The sequence below is a fragment of the Tripterygium wilfordii genome, chromosome 7 (genome assembly GCF_013401445.1).
Source record: "Tripterygium wilfordii isolate XIE 37 chromosome 7, ASM1340144v1, whole genome shotgun sequence".
NCBI lineage: Eukaryota > Viridiplantae > Streptophyta > Magnoliopsida > Celastrales > Celastraceae > Tripterygium > Tripterygium wilfordii.
In genome coordinates, this window is record NC_052238.1 from 619,172 (window position 1) to 639,312 (window position 20,141).

General features: G+C 38.9%; 4 protein-coding genes across 10 annotated transcripts; 1 reads left to right on the forward strand and 3 right to left on the reverse strand.

The window, feature by feature from the left end:
* Positions 1 to 1,783: 1,783 nt before the first annotated feature.
* On the reverse strand, positions 1,784 to 4,757 carry LOC120001707 (laccase-4-like). Its single transcript, XM_038850135.1, has 5 exons — positions 4,592 to 4,757; positions 3,816 to 3,967; positions 3,354 to 3,727; positions 2,347 to 3,264; positions 1,784 to 2,237 (listed from the first exon to the last, which is right to left on the reverse strand). Exons 1-5 carry the CDS (start codon positions 4,682 to 4,684, stop codon positions 2,107 to 2,109), a joined length of 1,668 nt encoding a protein of 555 aa, XP_038706063.1. The 5' UTR covers positions 4,685 to 4,757; the 3' UTR covers positions 1,784 to 2,106.
* Positions 4,758 to 8,326: 3,569 nt separating this feature from the next.
* Positions 8,327 to 10,298, reverse strand: LOC120001312 (protein OCTOPUS-like). Its single transcript, XM_038849566.1, has one exon. It carries the CDS (start codon positions 10,131 to 10,133, stop codon positions 8,523 to 8,525), a length of 1,611 nt encoding a protein of 536 aa, XP_038705494.1. The 5' UTR covers positions 10,134 to 10,298; the 3' UTR covers positions 8,327 to 8,522.
* Positions 10,299 to 11,022: 724 nt separating this feature from the next.
* Positions 11,023 to 13,929, forward strand: LOC120001313 (calmodulin-binding receptor-like cytoplasmic kinase 1). The gene is made up of 6 exons (XM_038849567.1): positions 11,023 to 11,366; positions 11,631 to 11,872; positions 11,998 to 12,166; positions 12,432 to 12,521; positions 12,710 to 13,008; positions 13,485 to 13,929. Exons 1-6 carry the CDS (start codon positions 11,120 to 11,122, stop codon positions 13,791 to 13,793), a joined length of 1,356 nt encoding a protein of 451 aa, XP_038705495.1. The 5' UTR covers positions 11,023 to 11,119; the 3' UTR covers positions 13,794 to 13,929.
* A 455-nt stretch (positions 13,930 to 14,384) lies between these two features.
* Positions 14,385 to 17,464, reverse strand: LOC120001314 (serine/arginine-rich splicing factor SR45a). 7 transcript variants are annotated; one of them, XM_038849570.1, is made up of 8 exons: positions 17,169 to 17,441; positions 16,589 to 16,611; positions 16,392 to 16,466; positions 16,176 to 16,284; positions 15,878 to 16,027; positions 15,384 to 15,447; positions 15,162 to 15,285; positions 14,385 to 15,056 (listed from the first exon to the last, which is right to left on the reverse strand). In XM_038849570.1, the coding sequence occupies exons 1-8, from the start codon at positions 17,175 to 17,177 to the stop codon at positions 14,594 to 14,596; spliced, it is 1,017 nt and encodes a 338-aa protein (XP_038705498.1). In that variant the 5' UTR covers positions 17,178 to 17,441; the 3' UTR covers positions 14,385 to 14,593. The 7 variants fall into 7 exon arrangements, 5 of the variants coding, with proteins under 5 accessions (XP_038705498.1, XP_038705496.1, XP_038705497.1 ...); XM_038849568.1 differs by having other exon boundaries at positions 14,385 to 15,285; positions 17,169 to 17,436; XM_038849569.1 differs by having other exon boundaries at positions 14,385 to 15,285; positions 17,195 to 17,434.
* Positions 17,465 to 20,141: the final 2,677 nt, after the last annotated feature.

Sequence of the window (20,141 nt, forward strand, 5' to 3'; positions counted from 1 at the left end):
ATTACTCACATGTGACATGACTAAAGTTCAAGTTTTGCAATATATGGAAATAAAAAGAAAAAATAAATAAATATTGATTGAATAAATTCGTGTGAAATTGTTAGGAGTTCTGACAGCATCAACTTTGAGACACGTTTTAATCATTACAATATATAGGAAAAGAGAGGGACACTGACGACCCTTTGAGACAGCGAAGAGGAGGGGCATACCGCACATGTAATGTAGTAGTTGTCGTCGATGGCGACTGCACATCCATCAAACACGCAATTATTTACTACAATGGCCAGGCCTCCACCAGCTGCCACTACTTTTGTTTCCATTTACGGAAAGATTCCCTTTTCTAATAAGAGATCAACCTATGCGACTTTGGGATGTGTGTGCATCATCTCCTCATGTGCGCGCGTGCACCATCCCAGCATTTTTTTTTTATCTTATTAGTAATATTTTGCAATCACGAGGGAGGACCCCACAACCACAAAGTACAAATACCTATCAACATCACCAGAATGTTACATCATAAATAACTAATTACACTTATTAAAAACAAATGACCATAGTTAATTAAATTATGTGCACATTAAGTGGAGCACTGGACTCATAGCCATAGGTTCGTGCAATTACGGGAACAATGAGTGATTCCAATGGAGTACTTGGACATTGAAAATGGACTAAAATAAGGGCCGGAACATTACAGGCCTCCATTTGGGCCGACGCTGAGTCCTGACTAGGGCTGAACATCGGGCCGGGTCCCGGGTTATCGGACCAGGTTTGACCCGACCCGATAATTTTTAAGATAAGAATGACCCGCCCGATAACCCTGTTAAAAATATTCGGGTTATCGGGTTTCGGGCTATCGGGTTATCGGGTTACCGGGTTCGGACCGGGTTTCACCCGATAGCCCGGATAAATTTTTTTTTAATATAAAAAACTAGTATGACTCATGGGTTTCTATGCCTTTTAAAACTAATTTCAATGTACTTTGCTTGTGTTTATTCGATGTGGGAACTTGTATCACTTGTGGGTTTCCATACGCACAACTCCCTCTCACATACAAAGTACAAAATGAGGTGGAGATGGTAAGGTTCTTCAGTTTCGTTATCTCCAACGGCAGTGAACCGGCGAAGATAGTAAGGTTCCATTGCACACTGCAGTTTTTCCGGAGTCACGTGTGACCAAGATTCACATGTCGTCGCTCTCCATGTGTTTTCTCATCCCTTGTTTGGTACAGTTCTGCTTGAGATAGAGCTGCTGGACAAGCTTGTGAACCTTACCATCTCCAATGATAACCTTACTGGGAAGTTTCCTGTCAATAACCTTATCTGTGTGCTTGTGCCACATGTAAGAAAGATTTTGAGGTAGGTTTTTCAATATCCCACATTGAATAACTACAAAGAAAATGATAGAAAAAAGGATATAAAATGACATAAAAGCCCAGGTGTCAAGTGATAAATAGAAATTAAATAATTATAATTTTTTTTTGTTATAATTGGATATTGACCCGATAACCCGATAACCAATGAAATTCAGACCCGAAACCCGGACCTGTTAACAGAGGTCCGGGTCGGGTTTAGCCCGACCCGATAAAAAGGTTATCGGGTTAGCCCGATAACATCCGGGTCGGACCGGGTCACCGGGTCGGATCGGGTTTTCTGACCCGGTGTACAACCCTAGTCCTGACCATTGCCTTTTTCCTTAGACTACTGGCCTTGGAACATTGGAAATGGACTTGATGCCCGGGAAGTGGGCGCCATCTTTTTGGGCTGTTGCTGAGTCCGGACCATCGCGTTCTACAATTTTGCAAGAATTTTGGACTTTGAAAAAAAACTGATCGTATAAATCCTTGGTATAGCGGCAATAATATCATAATTACACATACATCAGTGGAACAAAGCAAAAAAAAAAGAGAGAGAGAGAGAGAAAAAAAATTAATCCGGCATTATTGAGCGAAGCCTTTTTTTTTGGCTTGCTCCAAATAACTCCTGTAATTATTAACAAGTCGTTCTCTTCCGTAGTCTTGGCCCATTTCTGCTATTTCTTTGTTCTTCTTCGTCTCCTCTAGACAATTCTAGTATTTTTAATGCAGAAGAGGGTCAAATTGAGAATAGATTAACACTTTGGAAGATCACTTGGAGGTGGCAGAAGAGATTCGTTGGGTCCTTTTCCATTGTCTACAACAAACGCCATCTTAAGCCCCCATGTTGTGTGTACCTCCAAATGACAATGCATAAACCAAACCCCTGAAAAAAGTTAATGGGTCATTATGAACCGATTAGGTACAACTATGAAAATGGGTTGGGCTTGGTTTTAAATATGAGCCAATAGTTATTGTTGGTGGGCTGGGCTTACCTGGATTGTCAGCCCTGAATCTGATAGCAGTCCATCCACCAGAGGGGACGCCGATGGTGTTCCTCTCAACCGGGTCAATTAGATTGAAGTTCTTTGGATCCTTTTTCGGGTCAAAATTCCCAATTCCTTTTCCAACTTGAAAGAAATTGAACCCGTGCAAATGGAGCGGATGGTTTTCTGGTGCAATCATCCCTGTATCTTGGAAAACCAATTGAATAGTGGAATTATAAGCGAGTCTATGAAGTCTCGTCCCGTTCATCGTCTGCAAATTCGTCGGCTGCGTCCCTGTATAATTGTACTGTATCGGAGGGTTCGCCGGAAAATCATCAGTGAAAACCCCTTTCATATTGAAGAAATGGGCATTAAGCAGAGCAACAGAGGGCATGACAAATGTGATGTTGTTGATGCCAGCAACAACTCGGCTTCCATTGGGGCAAGCTGAACAAGGATTAATTCCGAGACTGACTGTGAATAGAAGGTTGTGATCGATCTTCAATGGAACACTTGCTGGGTATTCTTTGGAGTTGAGGCTTCGAAGGGCGTTTGTGAAATTGGATGCGACAGGGGTGGCATTTTTGGGAGGCGGGGCAATGAGGGTGGTGGACACTGTGGTTTGGGAGCCGATGTAGTTTAGTATGGCAGTGGCGGTGGTGTTATCTACTGCAATTGGTGCGTCCATGAAAGGAGAAGCTGCGACCATGTACTTGCCGGCGCCTTTGTGGGCTGTTAAGAGTACGTTTGTAGTTTGGCCGGGGGCGATGAGGATTGTGTCGGTTTTGAAGGGTTTAACGTAGGTTGCGTCTACCTCGACGACGGTGAGTTGGTGTCCGGCGATCTTGAAGAAGAGTTCTTCATTAAGTGCAGCGCTGATCAACCGAAATAGGTAGGTCTTGCCAGGTCTCACTGATAATTTGTATCCTGAGAAAAAATAAATAAATAAAAAAGACTGTTTTAGAGTTTAAATTAACACACTAATTTTTATAATTGGGTAAATTTAAAATTTTCACCTTGTGAAGGACAATTAGGGGCCTGTCCAGGATGCCCGTTGATAGTGTGAGAATCTGAGACATTTGGGGCTAAACCAGATTTCAAAGCTTCGTTGATTACATCTTCAGTATCTGATTTCCACCATTCACCTAATATAACAATCTCTTCTTTATCAGGTTTGGGGAATGGATAAGGAACGCCACGCTTAGGCAGTATGACTATGGCTCCATGAACGGTGGATCTGAGCCAGAGAATGTGTGCATGCCACCAAAGCGTGCCTCTCTGGCCAGTGAGTGTGAAGTTGTACACATACTGATTCCCTGGTTGGATTGGGCATTGGGTTATGTATGCTGGCCCATCGGCCCAGCCTGTTCTCAATTGTCTTACCCCGTGCCTGGCCCAAAAATAGGAAAAGCCCGCAAAGGTTAGCCCAAAAATGAAGACCGGATAAACAAGGTTGGTGGTTAGCAGTTTGTACTCACCAGTGGATGCTGACGTTGTACTTAACATGATTGACCACCTTAATAAGCACTGTATCGTCTTCCCTGGCAACTATTGTCGGTCCTGGGAATTTGCCATTTATGGTGACGATGGGTTTTGTGGAACACAATCTTGTCGTGTTTTTCAATACCACCTGCGCAGATATATATATATAATAAACACGTATATATATCTTTGTATTTGGAGTCGGTGGAATGGTAACAATATTGAGCTAGGGTGATGTACTTGACAACTTAACAGAAAACATTAGGTGACTTGTCGAAATAAAGAAGTATATCGCTTTCAGAATTTGACTAAGATTATATTTAATCCCATTTAATAAACGTTTTTTCATTGATTTTTTTTAATCTAAATAAGGAGCTAATTAATAATTAACTGGTATATATTCGAGGAATCATTGATTAAGTTGGAGTGATTAAGAGAATCTAGCTCACTGAAGACGTATTTTAAAGGGAAAAAAAATGAAGCAAGGCATCCTTCTAAGTCAGATGATTAGTTAGAGTTTGGGTGGCATGATATATATTTAATTAATAGCTATCGCAATTTTATTTATATAGAAATAAATTACTATGGTTTGCAATGTCATAGTTCGGAAGGTTAAACATGCAGAGACGATGATGCATGGGAAAGCCTAATTAATTGCAAATTGACAGTGTTTTTGATTAAAACACATGACATGACATTAAGTTGCAATTAGCAACATTAATGCATGCATGCAAGTGTCATTATATATATATATATATATATATGCACTTACATTAAACTTGTAATGTCGAACAATAGACTCCACCGATGCCGGAAACAGACAAGCCACCATAGCCAGGACAAGAATCCGAATCCACGGCGCCATCGATCCCCTTTAATTTCTCTCTTGGAAGCCAAACAGTGCTGTGCTAGCTATTTGTTAATATTGGCGTAGATGACCACCAAATACAATAACACGACTTATATATAAAGAATTTTAATACTGTTTTGCTGCGATGTCGTTTTAGTAGGTTTGGTGGGCATAAAAAAGAAAGAATATACTTGAGAGGCAAGCTCTCCGTATAAGTAACAACGATCCAGAGAAAATTTGCAACGTTGATTTCTTGAGTTTCACACAAGGTAGTTATATTTCTACATCTATAGATATATATATGATTCTTTGGAAGCCAAGATATGTAGTTCGAAGTCTTGAGATGGCAATTTTCAATTGACTAGGTTGGTTTGGTCCAACCATTCTGTGGGTATAGTACAACCGATCTCAGCTAACATTTTAAATATATATTGCATATACATACATATATATATTCCAATGGTCAAAGAAGGTGGCATGATCAACAACCGCACAAAAGGGCCAAAAAAGAACCATATGTACATATATAAGTAATTCCTTTTATTTATTTATTTGTATATATAGCTTAATTTTTAGGGACTGATCGGGTAAAAGATAAGGTTATTATAGGATGATTAACAGAAAGTTTTGCATGATTATTTTGACATAGGTCATGGTCACAAGGTCACAAAAACGCATTTTAAGGAAGGAAGAATTTATGAACATTATGGATTCCCTTCTAAGAAAAAAATTAAATAAATCATTAGATGTTATATATATATATATATATATATATATGAACTATGAAGTGTTAAACATTGTTTATTATGGAGCATTGATTCCCTTTTCCAAGAGTAAGATATCTAAAACAATACATTAATATGTAAAAAGGCTTATTAGTATTAGTGTTATTGTTTTTTTAAGGATCGAGAACATCAATATTTCCACTGTATTATAGCCCTTGGAAAGTGTAAACGAAAGTGCATGGTTTGGTTATTAATTTGGTAGATGACAATAACACAGGTATATTATATGGGATTGATGTAAAATGTAACCAAGAATTTTGTAGTTGAGAAATAGTTTTCATGGCTGGCATTAGTGGATAAATTTGTTTCCAGAAAGCTAACATCTCATCTAACCTTTATCTAACCTAATAGTATTTTTTTCCCTAATTAATCACGCCTTTTGCTCTGCCGGCTGCCCCAATTAGCGAAAAGGAAGGAAAAAAAAACTGACCCTGTCTCTCTGGCAATTAAATTTATTAAGGTGGAACCTAAACCTAACAATATATAATGAAGCATAGATTTTGAATCTCTCGATCTAGTTAATAATATGAAAAATGACATATTAATATCACTTTCAAAACTCTTGGATATCTAAGTCCACTCCAAAAACTTATCCCTCATAAGTCCATTTTTATTTTTTATAATTATTTAAATCATTTAAATTTTATCTAATTCTTTTTTTGTCCATTTTTCAAAGAGATTTAAATCTAATATGATCTCTTTCTTATTACTTTCTCTATGCTACATCTCTCCCTCATCTCACTAGATCTTCTCTCTCTACTGCATCTCTCTCATCACTGCATCTTTCTCTCTCCTACTACATCTCTCTCTCTCCCCTCTACTGCATCTCTCTCTCTTATTACTACATCTTTCTCTTTCTCTCTCATCTCTTTTTTTGGTGGTCGTTTTGGTCCAGATATGGCTAGGCATTGTGCGTCTCTATGAAGGGAGTCCAACAATGGTGGTGCTGTGACGAATCGCCGTCGGAATCAGCCGGATTTTAAGTTTTTTTAAAACAATAACATTAGCCGACCAATGTTATTGTTTTAAAACAGTAATATTCGTCGATCGATGTTACTGTTTTAAAATGGACATATCCGGTGATCATTTTGGACCGTATATGGTTGGGCATTGTGTGCTTCAATGAGGGGAGTCCAACGACGATGGTGGTATGACGAACCACCTTCGAAATTAGCCAGATATAAAGTTTTTTCCAAATAGTAACATTGACCGACAAATGTTACTATTTTTAAATAGTAACATTAGCCGACAAATGTTTCTATTTTGAAACAGTAACATTGGCCGACCAATGTTACTGTTTTTAAATAGCCATATCCGATTGTTGTTTTGGGTCGTATTTTGTTGGGCATTGTGCCTCTCAGTGAGGGGAGTCCAACGATAGTGGTGGTGTAGGACGGCTTTGGTGGTGGTTGAAGGTCGGAGTATATACGTGTTGATGTGAGTTTCAGTTTAGGTTGAATGCCAACGGGCAAAAATAAAGAGAGAGGAGGGAGAAAGAGAAGAGAAGTGTAGTTGTTGTGGGAGGAAGAAGATAAGGGTAAGAAAGTAATTAGCATACTAGTTGTACCTTAGAGAGATAAAGTTTTTTGGACTGGACCTAAGTGTCCAAAAGTTTCAAAAGTGGTACTGGCTTGGAATTTTCTCATAATAATATTCACACGCATAATAAATTTTTCCATATATATATATCATTGTCATGGGCTCATGGCTGGCAAGACAAGTAAACTAATGAAGAGGCTTGGATTCTTATTAAATAATGAACATTTCAGGATTACAGTTGTGTTGGAGAGGGATAGGTGATAAGGAACAGATCCTTCCTTCCAAAAAACTTTAGCCGATACTGTCAGGAAAAAAAAAAACAAAAAACAAAAAGACAAATCAGATCAATCCAAAAATAATGAAGAACGTCACCTTGAAAACGCAAATAAGCATTGATCACACTGAGAATCTTAGCTTCTTTGATAAGGCAGCAGTGGACTATACTCATCAGATCATGTAAAAATATTCAGTTGATTAATCTTATTTGTTATAAAAAGAAGGCAGTGGGAGCTCTCCGTTGATTGTTTCTCAGCAACTGTGAATAGATTCTTCCTGCTTAAAGAAAGGTTGTCTCCACCTAGTTTTACCATATGGATATTAAATCATTAAGCAATTTGAAAACAACGGGCTCTTTGCGTTTGCGGGTTCAATTCAATTGATGTACTAGTCTTCAGAGATATGATAAATGGAGAAAAACCAAATGAAAATTTGAATTATCGAGCACCTCTGCTATGATATTAAAAAATATATATTATATACCCTGCAGAGAATTAGAGTCCAATTTAGGGAACTTGTGGGCTAAAGCCCTACACCGAGTTGAGAAAAGGGCCCTTAATTTATGGCTTTAGCTAAAAAGCCCATAAAATTAAGATAATTTAACGGGTTCTAATGCCATTAAAATGCTCAGAATTTGCTTCTTCTCTTCAAATCAACCGGGTACAGAATTGATCTGTCCGGGCGAGATGGTTCGTAAAGGTTATCAAGAAGCCAAATCGTCTAAGAATCATAAATCCCCCAATTTTCCTCAGCAGACAAATTTCAATTTTTTCTAAAGTTGTAGACGGTTTTGTATTTTGATGGTTTTAGGTACTGGTCTGCTAAATGTTCGATGAAATGTTTGTATGAAACACTATTTCCTCCCTCTTATTCGTTAAGACCTTGAATATTGGGAACGCAATAACTTATTTCCAGTTTTTGGCAGCCGGTTACTGGGAAGTTGAGATATGCGTCCGCCGTCCAGACAACACGGGCCAATGAACAACTTTTCAGAGGTTCTAAAGGGATCCTATGCAGAACCATATTTGGCCAATGAACCAAATAATTGTGTATAGCCTTGACTTGGAAGGAGATGCCACACTATTTCATTTCATTCACAAAACATAAACAGCACAAGCTAAAACATTGCCAACTTCTATGGCGCTTTATTACAAGAGAGAACATAACAACATGTGTGATTTTAGCTTACATATTAAGGAGAGAAGCACATGTCTCCCAGCATGGTATCCCATTTAAGAACAATTATTGGTTCCTTACAACACATCCCTTGCCATTGATTGTAAGTCCTTTAAACTACTGTTACCAGATTTGCTCCTTCCAGCACCCCTCAATGGTGTTAAATAGAACCTTAATAGACCATTGTCAAGAGTGTTAGGAGAGTACCTGGAACTTCTGTTTCGCTGAAGTATGAGGTCATCTTGTTTGTCTTTCGTCTCTGTACTACTCCCGGTTCCCTCTAATTTACAGAGGTTTCTGGTGCTTACACTATAGCTGCGCATAAGCTTATCACTGAAAGACTCATTTGCTTCTCCATTAGCCACCCTCCTCAACTTCTGCCAAGACTCAGCTAATGACTCATCAGCCACAGTTCCTTCAACACCCTTTGCTTCGTGGTCACATTTACTTTCACTCCTACGCATCAAACCCCAAATGCTGCGTAAATTAAGCCACTTCCGCCGCTTCTTGTGGTTGAATCCATCTTCGCCAACACAAGAACCAACATCATGGACAGCAGTCTTGGCACTCTCTGTGCAATAATCTTGGAAAGAGTACCAATTCGAATCCCTCAACTCTTTTTCTGTAACTAACAACTTAGCACCATGAAACAATCCCACAGTTTCAGGTGACATCTTAGCGTTGGGCACAGGATTGACAATGGCAACTTCTTCCAATCCCACTCTCCTGCTCGTTCCAGAATGATCAAAGCTCCTTCTCCGCCTCTGTGGATTCAGCGAATCCTCATAGTAGTCTTTAGTCTGCGCAGTCCCACCAGGGCTCTTCTCCCCTTCACTGCTCAAATTCGCCTTCTCTTCAACTGGGACCAATGGTGTAAGTCTAGGATATGTTTTGCCGATCAAACACCCATCCCAGGACGCCCTAGGCTCATCAAACGATATTCGTGCCAGATCAAGGGAGAATCTCGGGTCAGTATCGCAAGATCTCCTCCCAAAACCATTCTCTCCAATTTCCGATCGTGTCTCTCTGAACTGGTTTACACTCACACTCGCCTTTTCAACTTCTACCAGACTATCATGGTTATGCTGCTGTTTACTCTTCTGCTTTTGCCTCCATTTCCTCACTTTTTTGCTGAATATTGAAGCCACACCCAAAAAGTGCCCAGTGATTTCCCTAAAATCTTTTCTTTTGTTCTTGCTGTTCCATTCAAGATCTATAAATTCCTTCATGGTCTTGGACTCTCCGTCCTCTTCAAAATCATCGTGCACATCGACTTCATTTAAAGCCCTCGCATTTTCCACTTGATTGATATCCTCAGAAACCCTAATTTCTTCATCATTCTCCTCGATTTCTTTGAATTCAACCGCTAAATTTGACACTCTAAATCTCCTTCGTTTATCGTCGAGGCTGAAGAGATCGGAGAGAGTGTTCCCCGATCCAACGTCGCATGATTTCCGGCGCGGCTCGGCAACGGAGGAGCCCTCATGGTTCCCAGCGCGGGTTGCAGAGTACGATTTGCTGCGGCGTAGGTCGGTGGAAGAGATGATGGAGGCAGGGGTTTCATGGTGGGTATCGGAATCAATGCCAGCCAGGCGTTCTCGGAGGCAAGAGGCGCAGAAGCCGGTGACAGGTTCGGCTACGTGACGGCGGCAGGTGGAGAGGCGGCGGTGACTTTGGGGAAGAGTCATCGCTGGAGCCAGAGAAAAGCTTGCCCGGTCATTTCACAAAGTTTATCGTTTCTCTGAAACTGTAACAGATGAGAGTGAGCCAGCAGTAATGGTCTTGGAAGAAAATATGCGAAAGATCATAGAAACACAAGAAGAAACCCTGTGGTATACAGGACCTACACCACTCAGTATAAATCCTTTTTATTTTAGGTTTTATTCACAAATCGAAGCTAAAACAAAATTCTTCAAACACTTCCAAAAAACAAAAAAAAAAGAAAAAAGATCAGAGACCCTTCGTTTTAAATGTTATATTTCATTTTGTTTACTCTATTTATTAAATTTAATGTTTTTATTTATTTTCCTTGTGATGATGGTCTGTCCCCCTCCCAATCAATCAATAGATTGAGTTCTTGAACATAGTAGTAGTACATGAAGGCTCATGCCTCACATGTTTCGACAGACATTGATAATAGAGCCCATTAAACTAAATTAAATTAGCCCAACATCACATTGGGTTTTGTCTCGCTTTGGAGTGTGACCCATGTTAATATATCATATATGTAGTCCAAAGATGCGACAAATGCACAAGACAATTTGCTTCTTTGGGGTTTGTGCCCAAATTTCGGGTCAACCCCACCCATAGAACTTTCTGATGATTATAAGTTTGGTTGCATCAAAGTCCCCAGAAGCCCAAGTCCATTAACAATTCCATGGGCTTCAGAGAATTGCTTACGAGTGGGCTTTACTTTAGAGGCAAGTCCATTAGCAGATCCATGGGCTTTGGAGGCATTCGTAGAAGTGGGCTTTAAAGGCTTATACATTGAATAGTCAACTATAACAAATTAACAATCAAGCTTGATTGATTACTTGGGTTATTTAACTTATAAAACTTCCGGTGCATCCAATTGGCTCCTACCCCAATCGAACGCCAAGAGCGCTTGTGTTTGACTTTGTCTGGCAAAGGATGGAACGTGAAACAACACATCTGATTAACTAAAGCAAATGAGATGGTCAATAGCAGAAACACCATAACCTCCGCAGCTGGAAGGTTGCTCCTGGTTCCGATGTCCTCCTCTCAATCCAAGAACAAGCGCAAAAGCAGAACTCTTTCTGTTCTGAAATGTATCAAGATTGCTGCCAAGAAAGTAAAAGTTGTTCTTGCTGCTTTTCTTATTGGCCATGAAAAGCCAACTTCTAGGAGCATTGCAAGCGTTACAAAACCTAGAAATAACAATCAAGGCGGAGGGATTTCAAGTAAGTTTGTACCTATCAGAAGAGTTCGTATTATATATCATTAATTGAATTGAATTACTATGTCCAACGAAGATCTGTTACATTTATTTGATTTTATTAGGGTTTCATAGAGAACGTACGTGTTTGGTCAGAAAACCCACTTTTGGGTCTTTTCAATTTCTGGAAATGAAAATAAATTCCATTTGGTCTAATTTTGTGTAACAGTCGTCTTGAAATGAAGTGCTAGAAAATAAAAGGCTCCCTGAATTTCCTTATTATTTGCAGTTCTGTCTTATGCTTCAACAAGCAACACTAGGAGTTCATCACAACTCAAATCCTTTGGTTCGTACGGCTCCTCCGGTACTACAAGTGGACTGATTGAAACAGACAGTTTCTCCTATGAAGAAATTCTCAAGGCAACTGATAATTTCTCTGTCTCAAATAAGATTGGAGAAGGTGGGTTTGGATTAGTCTATAAGGGGAGGCTTAGAAATGGAATCATTGTTGCTATTAAGCGTGCTAAAAAGGTAATATAATCATGCCAATGCAGAACTAAATTTGTATCCCCGATTGCTTACGATAACAAATTTTTGAGTAAGACAACTCACAATGCAATAGTGTTTGGGCAACTGTATAACGCTTGAATTGGCAGGACAAGTATGATAGGCATTCGTCGCAGGAGTTCCAGAACGAAATACTTACTCTGTCGAAGATTGAGCATCTAAATCTGGTTAGATTATATGGATATATGGAGCATGGAGATGAACGGGCGATTGTGATTGAATATGTTGGCAATGGAACTCTTCGAGAGCATCTGGATGGTAAGGGAAGCAATGGATATTTATCAAATTATTAACAAAATTGATGGTAGTGGATTTGAAGGACAGTTCTTGGATATTTGTCAGTGAGATTATTATGCTAAAGTTGCTGAAAAGCCTGTAATTGAATTTCATCAGATCAAGATTTTTTATGTATGGGTCATTTATCATATCTTTACAGGAATAACTAGAATTGCCTATATCAACAGGCTAGGTGTTCAATATAATGCCCATGAAGAGCTGTCTTAAAAATAGTGTACTGATGCAGGCACTCAGGGAAGTGGACTTGAGATTGCAGAGCGCCTGGACATTGCCATTGATGTTGGTCATGCAATTACCTATCTTCACACGTATTCTGGTACGTAGGTGTTCCCAATTGTAATCAATGTCTATGAGTTCCAATCGTTAGTAGTGCCAATGTGCGTTCTAGGATTATACACATGATGGATTCTGATTTATAGAACAGTTCATAGATGGGTAAAATGGCAAGGATATATGAGGATTTGTTTACTCTGTGATCGTAAACCTCACTTGTGGTGTTGACAGATAATCCAATGATCCACAGAGACATAAAAGCATCAAATGTTCTCATCACGGAGAAACTTCGAGCCAAAGTGGCGGACTTTGGGTTTGCTCGTTTGAGTGGAGAAGATCCTGGTGCAACTCATATCTCAACTCAAGTAAAAGGAACAGCAGGCTACTTGGACCCTGAATACCTTAGAACGTATCAACTAACTGAAAAGAGTGATGTGTACTCCTTTGGCGTATTGCTTGTTGAACTGATGACAGGGAGACACCCAATTGAGCATAAGAAACCACAAAGGGAGAGAGTAACCATAAAATGGGTAAGTTCTCTGAAAATTCCGAAAAAAAAAAGACCACCAAATTGATTTACTGCAAAAATTCTTACTGCCCTATGTGTTTTTTGTGCGTCCGTACATGAAGTGGAACCTTACCACTCTCTAGAAACAATAGTGTGATCCTATGAGAATGGCGTTTTGGACATCCATCACAGGAAGCCATCACATGGCCTGTCCTATTTGTTGTAAACAATTTCGCCCTCTATACCACTGAAAGTTCGACATCAATAAAAAAAGACGAGCATATTAGGTGACTGGCCTCTCAACACGAAGTATGTCCGTAATTTCCTGTCCCGGTCGTTTTAACATTTTATTCCCAAGAAACAGTACATGTTTTATTTTGGAATATTATTGATACTTGGGAGCATCATTGAGATACTATGACTTTTCCATCAGCTACGATATTGTTTTACACGACTCAATAAACTATACTCCTTAAGCTTATTAAATCCGTATCGCAGGCAATTCAAAGATTAAAAGAAGGAGATGCAATAATTGCAATGGATCCTAGGCTGCGGAGGAATCCAGCATCAACAATGGCAATGGAGAAGGTCCTCAAATTGGCTCAGCAATGCCTTGCAACATCCAGACAATCAAGACCTTCTATGCAAAAATGTGCAGAGGTACTCTGGAAAATCCGAAGAGACTTGAGAGAAAGACCAGTCCCTTCTCACCATTCTGCAGACTTTCCAGTTTTAGATGCCAAGAAAAACAGGTATACATTATTTGGAATCGAAGATGGAGATGGTCTTGAATTTATTTCTGCATAATTGAGCCACTCGTGATTGGAACTTTGGGTATCAGGTGGTTGTTGTTCCACTTATTTTATGAGTACACACATTCTATTATGTTCCCATATATTGCACCACTCATGAAACCATGAAAGTCGCCTATTTGCCTGGAAAATCCACCTTTGACAGCTTTGCACATCTTTGTTCCCTTACACCGTGGAAACACTAGAGATTGGAGAGTACATCATAGACCCAACTGAGGTATTTAAAAATGAGCCGCCCGCATGCCACATATCTTAGCGCCTTAGTATCACGAATTCGAAGCACGGAAGCAGGGCATAGCAAGTACCAGACCCTTCTCTGTTTCACAGTGGGTAATCAGGAAAACTTATGCCACCAAAGTCTGTTCCACTAAATAGGTCATCAAGAAAACTCATAGCTTTTTCCTTTTCCAATCCGCAACCGCTGCTAAATAAATATGGTCTGCTTAATATCCATACCTACCACTTTCACTGACTCTCTAGAGATTGGGCGAGCAAGAACTAACACCTCTCATCACTTGTGGATAACAGAATGCAAAACGCACAAAGGCAACCACCCAATGATTCCGTGAACTGAAACACGACGACAGAGAGCAAAAAGTAGGGTACATACGAATAATAATAAATCTTACCATCAGAGTACGCCAACAGATAGCCATTAGAAGCAACAATAGCAATATTTTTTATGAAGGTTACCAGAGAGGGCATAGACAGCACACTCCTAACAAACTACAAAAGCCCTTATTAGATATTTAACTATGCCCAAGAAACTACACAAGCAGACTCTTCCAAATTGGTTCATGATGAAGGTGAAGCTGACCTAGGAGTAACAGACCTCGACACAGATCGAGAACTAGCACTGCAGCTCCTGGAGTAACTACGCCGAGAGTAACTTCTCCTAGATGGACCTCCTCTGGAGCCACTTACACTATATCTCTTTTGCAGTCCTGGTGAAATGCTTCTAGAATAACTCCTCCTCGAGCTCCTCCTTGATCTAGGTGAAACACTTCGTGCATAGCTCTGCCATGAAGTCTTCTTTGGCCTGGGGCTGACACTGCTAGAGTAGCTCCTCCTTGAGCTTCTCTGCCTCCGAGGTGGTGTGGGGCTCCTTGAATCATAGTGATAACGTCTTCTATAGTAATGGTCTTCCGGAGAATAATGCCTTGAGTCATATGGCGAGTATGACCGATGAACACGCCTGCTAACTGGCGAGCGGCTGTAGTAAGGAGAGCGAGATCTTGCGTAGGATCTGCACTGCGGGCTGTAATAAGGAGAGTAAGATCTGCGGCTATGATAAGGGGAATATGACCTACGCTGGCTGTAATAAGGAGAGTACGATTTGCGACTACAAGAAGGGGAATATGACCTGCGCCGACTGTAGTAAGGAGAGTGCGACCTACTACTATGATCCGATAAATAGCGAGGTGAACGGCTCCGGCTCCGGCTCCGGCTCCTCCTATATGGTGATGAGCTTGAGGACCGGCGATGAACTACAACAGAAGTACAAAGATAATATTGAAATCTAAATTTGATCAACTTGCGTATATAATTGATGGGAGGACAGCAATAACATGGTCAATCATCTTACCACGAACTGTTTTTAGTCCCAAGTACCTTCCAGGTGTAGGAGTACGTCCTCTCCGCCTCCTAGCCTGCAACCATTCACATACGTGAGAACAGAATGGACAAAATATAAGAAAAACAAGTGAAACAGGATCTCCTGCTTCCGTAAACATATTAAAACAAATAAAAAAATAATTGTAACATACAAGATTCGTATGAATATAATAATAGAAACAACAAAAAGTTGCAACAGCTAAAGTAAGAGAAATGCAGGGCATACACCCCTGACAGTCTGATACTCGTTGCCGTGTTTGTTTAGTTGATGTTTGCAGTTCGGTGAAGAGCTGCTACACACAGCTGACCTGTTGCCACAGAAACTTGAAGGGGGAAAGAGCAAACAACTTTCAAACTAAGAACAATAACAAACCATCCACAATTCTTATACAACTTTGGGCACCTCAGAGTACCCACAAGATAAGTGCTGAACATCACAACAAAACCAAAAGACAGAAGTATTACCTTTTCCACCATAATCACGCGACCTTCAAGAACAGAGCGGTCCAAATACTTGATGCAGCGATTTGCCTCCTCAACAGAGGCCATTGTGACAAAGCCAAATCCTCGAGATTCTCTAGTCCATGGATCCACAACAAGATGAACATCCACCACCTAAAAATGATAACTTCAAACAGTAAGAAAACCTAACAGAACAAGGCACTACCTAAAATTCAATCAGATAAAGTAAAGTTTCGTATCTAAAAGTCAAACCGTCATGTGATAGTTCTCGATATATAAAATTTAACGCATTCAGTTATACCTTCCCTTCACTTGCAAAATGCTTCTCAAGTTCTCTCTTTGTGATCCGAGGGGATAATCCTGTCACATACAAATTATTACCAGGATTTTCCACATCACATGAAGGGCTCCTGTCAGCAAAACCAGATCCCAAAAGCAGGGTATCATGAGCATCCCGAAAGCCAATAAGAGAAATAGTTATTCAACAACACAACAACAGTAATCTTGACGACAGTACCTTGATGGGCTTCTTGACAAAGACCTAGACACAGACCTACTGTATCTCTTGTACGGAGACGGAGATCGAGAATACCTGTAAAATTAGAGAACCACAGAAATCAGGGAACAAATTATTATAACAAACAAAAAAACTGAGGCGGGGGCAGGGTTCCACCCCAACCCCAAAGCAACAAATGATCCTCAAATAAGGCTTACCTTGACCTTCTAGAGTATGACATCTGTGACGACATCAAACACAAAATGCATCAGCACTAACCAGATAAAAAATAAATAACTAGGATTGGCAAGAGACGCACTAGCCAATAACGTGCCTTAAATTAAAACCAAAAATTTCGAGCCTGTACATCGATTTGACCCAAACTAACCAAAAACAACAAACTGATTCCAAAAATAATAAAACTTAATGGAAAACCTGAAGCGACAGACTAGGCAAAAATATTAGTTCCAAATTTAAAAGCAACAAGCAGCACTACCGAATCAAAAAATATGCCAACAAAATTTGACAGGCAGAGACACATAACTGGGGTATCTAACCTATGTACGTTAGCCATAAAACACGTTGATTAATAACCATCTGCTAAACATAACCAAAAAAAAAAAAAAAAAACCACGCTGAATCAAAACCTCAAACCCTAAACAATTTCATGATCAGAGAAAAACTATCATCATTCAAGAACTATAAGATCCAAACTCGAACAACTCGCATACGCCAGAACAATTATTCTCGTTTTCCAAAAGTACGAGATATATATTCATGAATAGAAGAAAAACTCACCGACGACATCAAGTTCGATAACGTACCACAGCAGATGATCGCAAAAACGCTGAAATCGAAACTATTAGAACCCAATTGACGCGCTACGGATCCCTTGGGCTCTCTCTATCTCGCAGAGATTTGAGGATTATAATAATTCGCAGTTGCGAAGGCCTTTTATGCTTGAAATAGGAAATAGCCTGACGAAGTTTCTGGAGAAGCGGACGTGAAGAGATCAATAAATCTGCTTGAACAAACCTTTCCGGTCCGGAGTTTGCCTTCGAGGTACCAAATTTCGCCACGTATATGCTTATGGAGGGATCGTCCACCTCCCTTCTTACAAAAAATTAAAAATAAATACAGTAAATAAAAAGACGGATGAGACCTTCCTCACTTGACGTGGTTCGTTTATAGACGGGAGAGTGAGTTGGGCTTCTTGTTCCAGAGAAATTTGGGCTTGAATCGGCATAATACGTGTTCAATAACAAGTGGACACAATCGGGACTCACCCACAAAGGTGGAAAAAAAATGTTATTTACACCTTAAAATCTGGAGAGTTTACACCATTTTTTTTTATTTACCTATATATATTCATGTTTGGAATGATAAATATACCCTCTATTGACAATAAATATTACATTTTGAATTAGAAACTTATAGGGTCTGTTTGCAAACAGTTTTCCGTTTTCAAAAATTATTTTGGCTTTGAAAATTCGTTTGGGTGAGTGTTTTTATAAATTATGTTGTAAAACTGAAAATTGATTTTGGTTTTCAAAACCCAAAAAACTAAAACTGTTTTTTTATATTTTGTAAAATTCTTTCCTGTTTTTTCTTTCCTCTGTCCTGTTTCTCCATGCAAAATGGTTTGTCAAATGAATTTTGTTTTCAGTTTTATTTCTTAAAATTGTTTTCAAAATCTACTATTAAAACCAGTTTTTGAAAACAAAAAACCCAAATCATTTCCAAACACACCCATAAGTTTACCAACCAATTCTCTCAAATATTGGTTTTGTATGTTGTTTTTGTTTAGTTTTATGGCGAATTTTATTAGGCCAAGAAAGGTTGATAGAATAGATGTGGAAAGGCAATGGCTGTTGTTTACACAGCATCTTGTTGTGGTGTTTGTCCCTGTGAAGTTTAACGAAACGGAGAGGAATGTGGGAAAAGGTCCTATTGATAAACAGTACCGTATGATATATATTGGTGAACAGTAGCCGTGTGAGTGTGTGATAGAAGAAGAGTTAAGCCACCTGTCTTTGGGGATCAATCCAATTAGACTGTGTGGGCGAAGGGACAGATGGAGGAGGATTAGGGAATGTAATTAAAGCAAAGCTGCGGAGATACGAGAAAGAGAGAGAAGGGTCACCAATTAAGGGTTGTGGGTTTTGTTTATGTGTGTAAACTTAACATTTTTAATCTAATACATAAAGTATGATTAAGTGATATAAACTTAGTATTTTAATGGTGTGCAAATAAAATCATTCAGGGTGCGTTTGGTAAGAGGGTAGAATTTGGGAGTATAATTTGTTACCCATGTAAATGTTACAAGGGTAATAATAATTATGGAGAATAAGTGTTACCCTTGTTTGGTAAAGAAGGGTAAAATTTACCCAAGTATTCATTACTCTTGTTTGTTACGACTATACATTATTGGTGTAATACCATTACCCTTGTTTGTTATTATCGTAATGAACCAAACTAGAAAAAAGTGAGATTATGTTTTTTATTGTTACGACTATCATGTACCAAAATTTTAAAAATATAGATACGTATGCATATATATACACACACAGCCAAACATATATATATATATAATAACAATTGTTAACAATTTCAACAAAATAATCTGATAACATTCATATCCATGATAAAGACGTAACACAAGAGTAGGGGTCATCATTTGGTCCGCGGGCCTAGATCCGAGCTCGGCCCTACCCGACTCCTTGGTCGGGCATGGGCTCCATTTTTTGGGTCAGCCCAACCCGAAGCCAGACACCTCAGGCCAATTTTGGCTCAGCCCGAGCCTAACCCAAGCCCGACATTATTTATTTTTATATATATAAAATATGTATGTATATATATAACACACACATACACAGACAGTGCATGCACTGTCTGTGTATATGTATATATGTATGTGTATTATATATATATATGTGTGTATGTATGTATATATATACACAGACAGTGCATATGTATATATTTATATGTGTGTGTATATGTATATGTGTGTATATTACAAATATGTGTACATATATATATACATATATATGCATATGTGTGTGTATATATATATGTGTGTGTGTGTATGTGTGTATATATATACATACATATATATATATATATATATATATGTATATATGTATGTGTATATATACACATACAGTGCATATGTGTGTGTATGTGTATATATATATGTGTGTTTGTCTGTGTGTATATATATATATGTGTGTGTATATATAACTTATGGGCTTTTAGAATTTTTTATTTAAAGGGGTAATAGGTTTGAGTAAAACTTCTCATTACTTTTTATTACCCAGGTCCCCCCACTAGTAAACTTTATGTGTAAAAAATAAGATCAATTACTAAAATTTATTACAGGAGTAAAAGTTATACTGACATAACAAACACAAGTAAACTTAAAATTTAATTACCCTTATAACTATTACACCCCATTACCCTCATACCAAACGCACCAAAGTGAAAATCCCAAACTCCCAACCGATCCCACCTTAATATGCTCATGAGTCATAATTAGGATTGTCAAAAAAAAAAAGTCAAATCGACGGTCAGTTATTGTTAAATGTATGTTAGTGAAGACATACTAAAAACCAATAAAACCGCCGATAACCAACCGATGTTACATTTATGTAAAAAAATTGACTATGAACAGCTTTAATCATAATTCATAACCATTATCGAAACAGGGGTGAGGGGGCTTGAAGTCCCCATACCCTGAATTATACTGAATTCTTCATCTAACGGTTGATATTG

Bases quoted from the DNA above. Each gene is read 5' to 3' on its own strand.
- LOC120001707 (XM_038850135.1), bottom strand. From the start codon at position 4,684: ATGGCGCCGTGGATTCGGATTCTTGTCCTGGCTATGGTGGCTTGTCTG. The intron at 3,728-3,815 runs GTGAGTACAAAC...TTTTTGGGCCAG, and splicing joins TACAACGTCAGCATCCACTG to GCACGGGGTAAGACAATTGA. The intron at 2,238-2,346 runs GTAAGCCCAGCC...AACTTTTTTCAG, and splicing joins ATTCAGGGCTGACAATCCAG to GGGTTTGGTTTATGCATTGT.
- LOC120001312 (XM_038849566.1), bottom strand. From the start codon at position 10,133: ATGACTCTTCCCCAAAGTCACCGCCGCCTCTCCACCTGCCGCCGTCAC.
- LOC120001313 (XM_038849567.1), top strand. From the start codon at position 11,120: ATGGTCAATAGCAGAAACACCATAACCTCCGCAGCTGGAAGGTTGCTC. The intron at 11,367-11,630 runs GTAAGTTTGTAC...TATTATTTGCAG, and splicing joins TCAAGGCGGAGGGATTTCAA to TTCTGTCTTATGCTTCAACA. The intron at 11,873-11,997 runs GTAATATAATCA...TTGAATTGGCAG, and splicing joins CTATTAAGCGTGCTAAAAAG to GACAAGTATGATAGGCATTC.
- LOC120001314 (XM_038849568.1), bottom strand. The intron at 16,467-16,588 runs GTAAGCCTTATT...CTAATTTTACAG, and splicing joins TCATACTCTAGAAGGTCAAG to GTATTCTCGATCTCCGTCTC. The intron at 15,286-15,383 runs GTAAGATGATTG...CTTCTGTTGTAG, and splicing joins GGGACTAAAAACAGTTCGTG to TTCATCGCCGGTCCTCAAGC.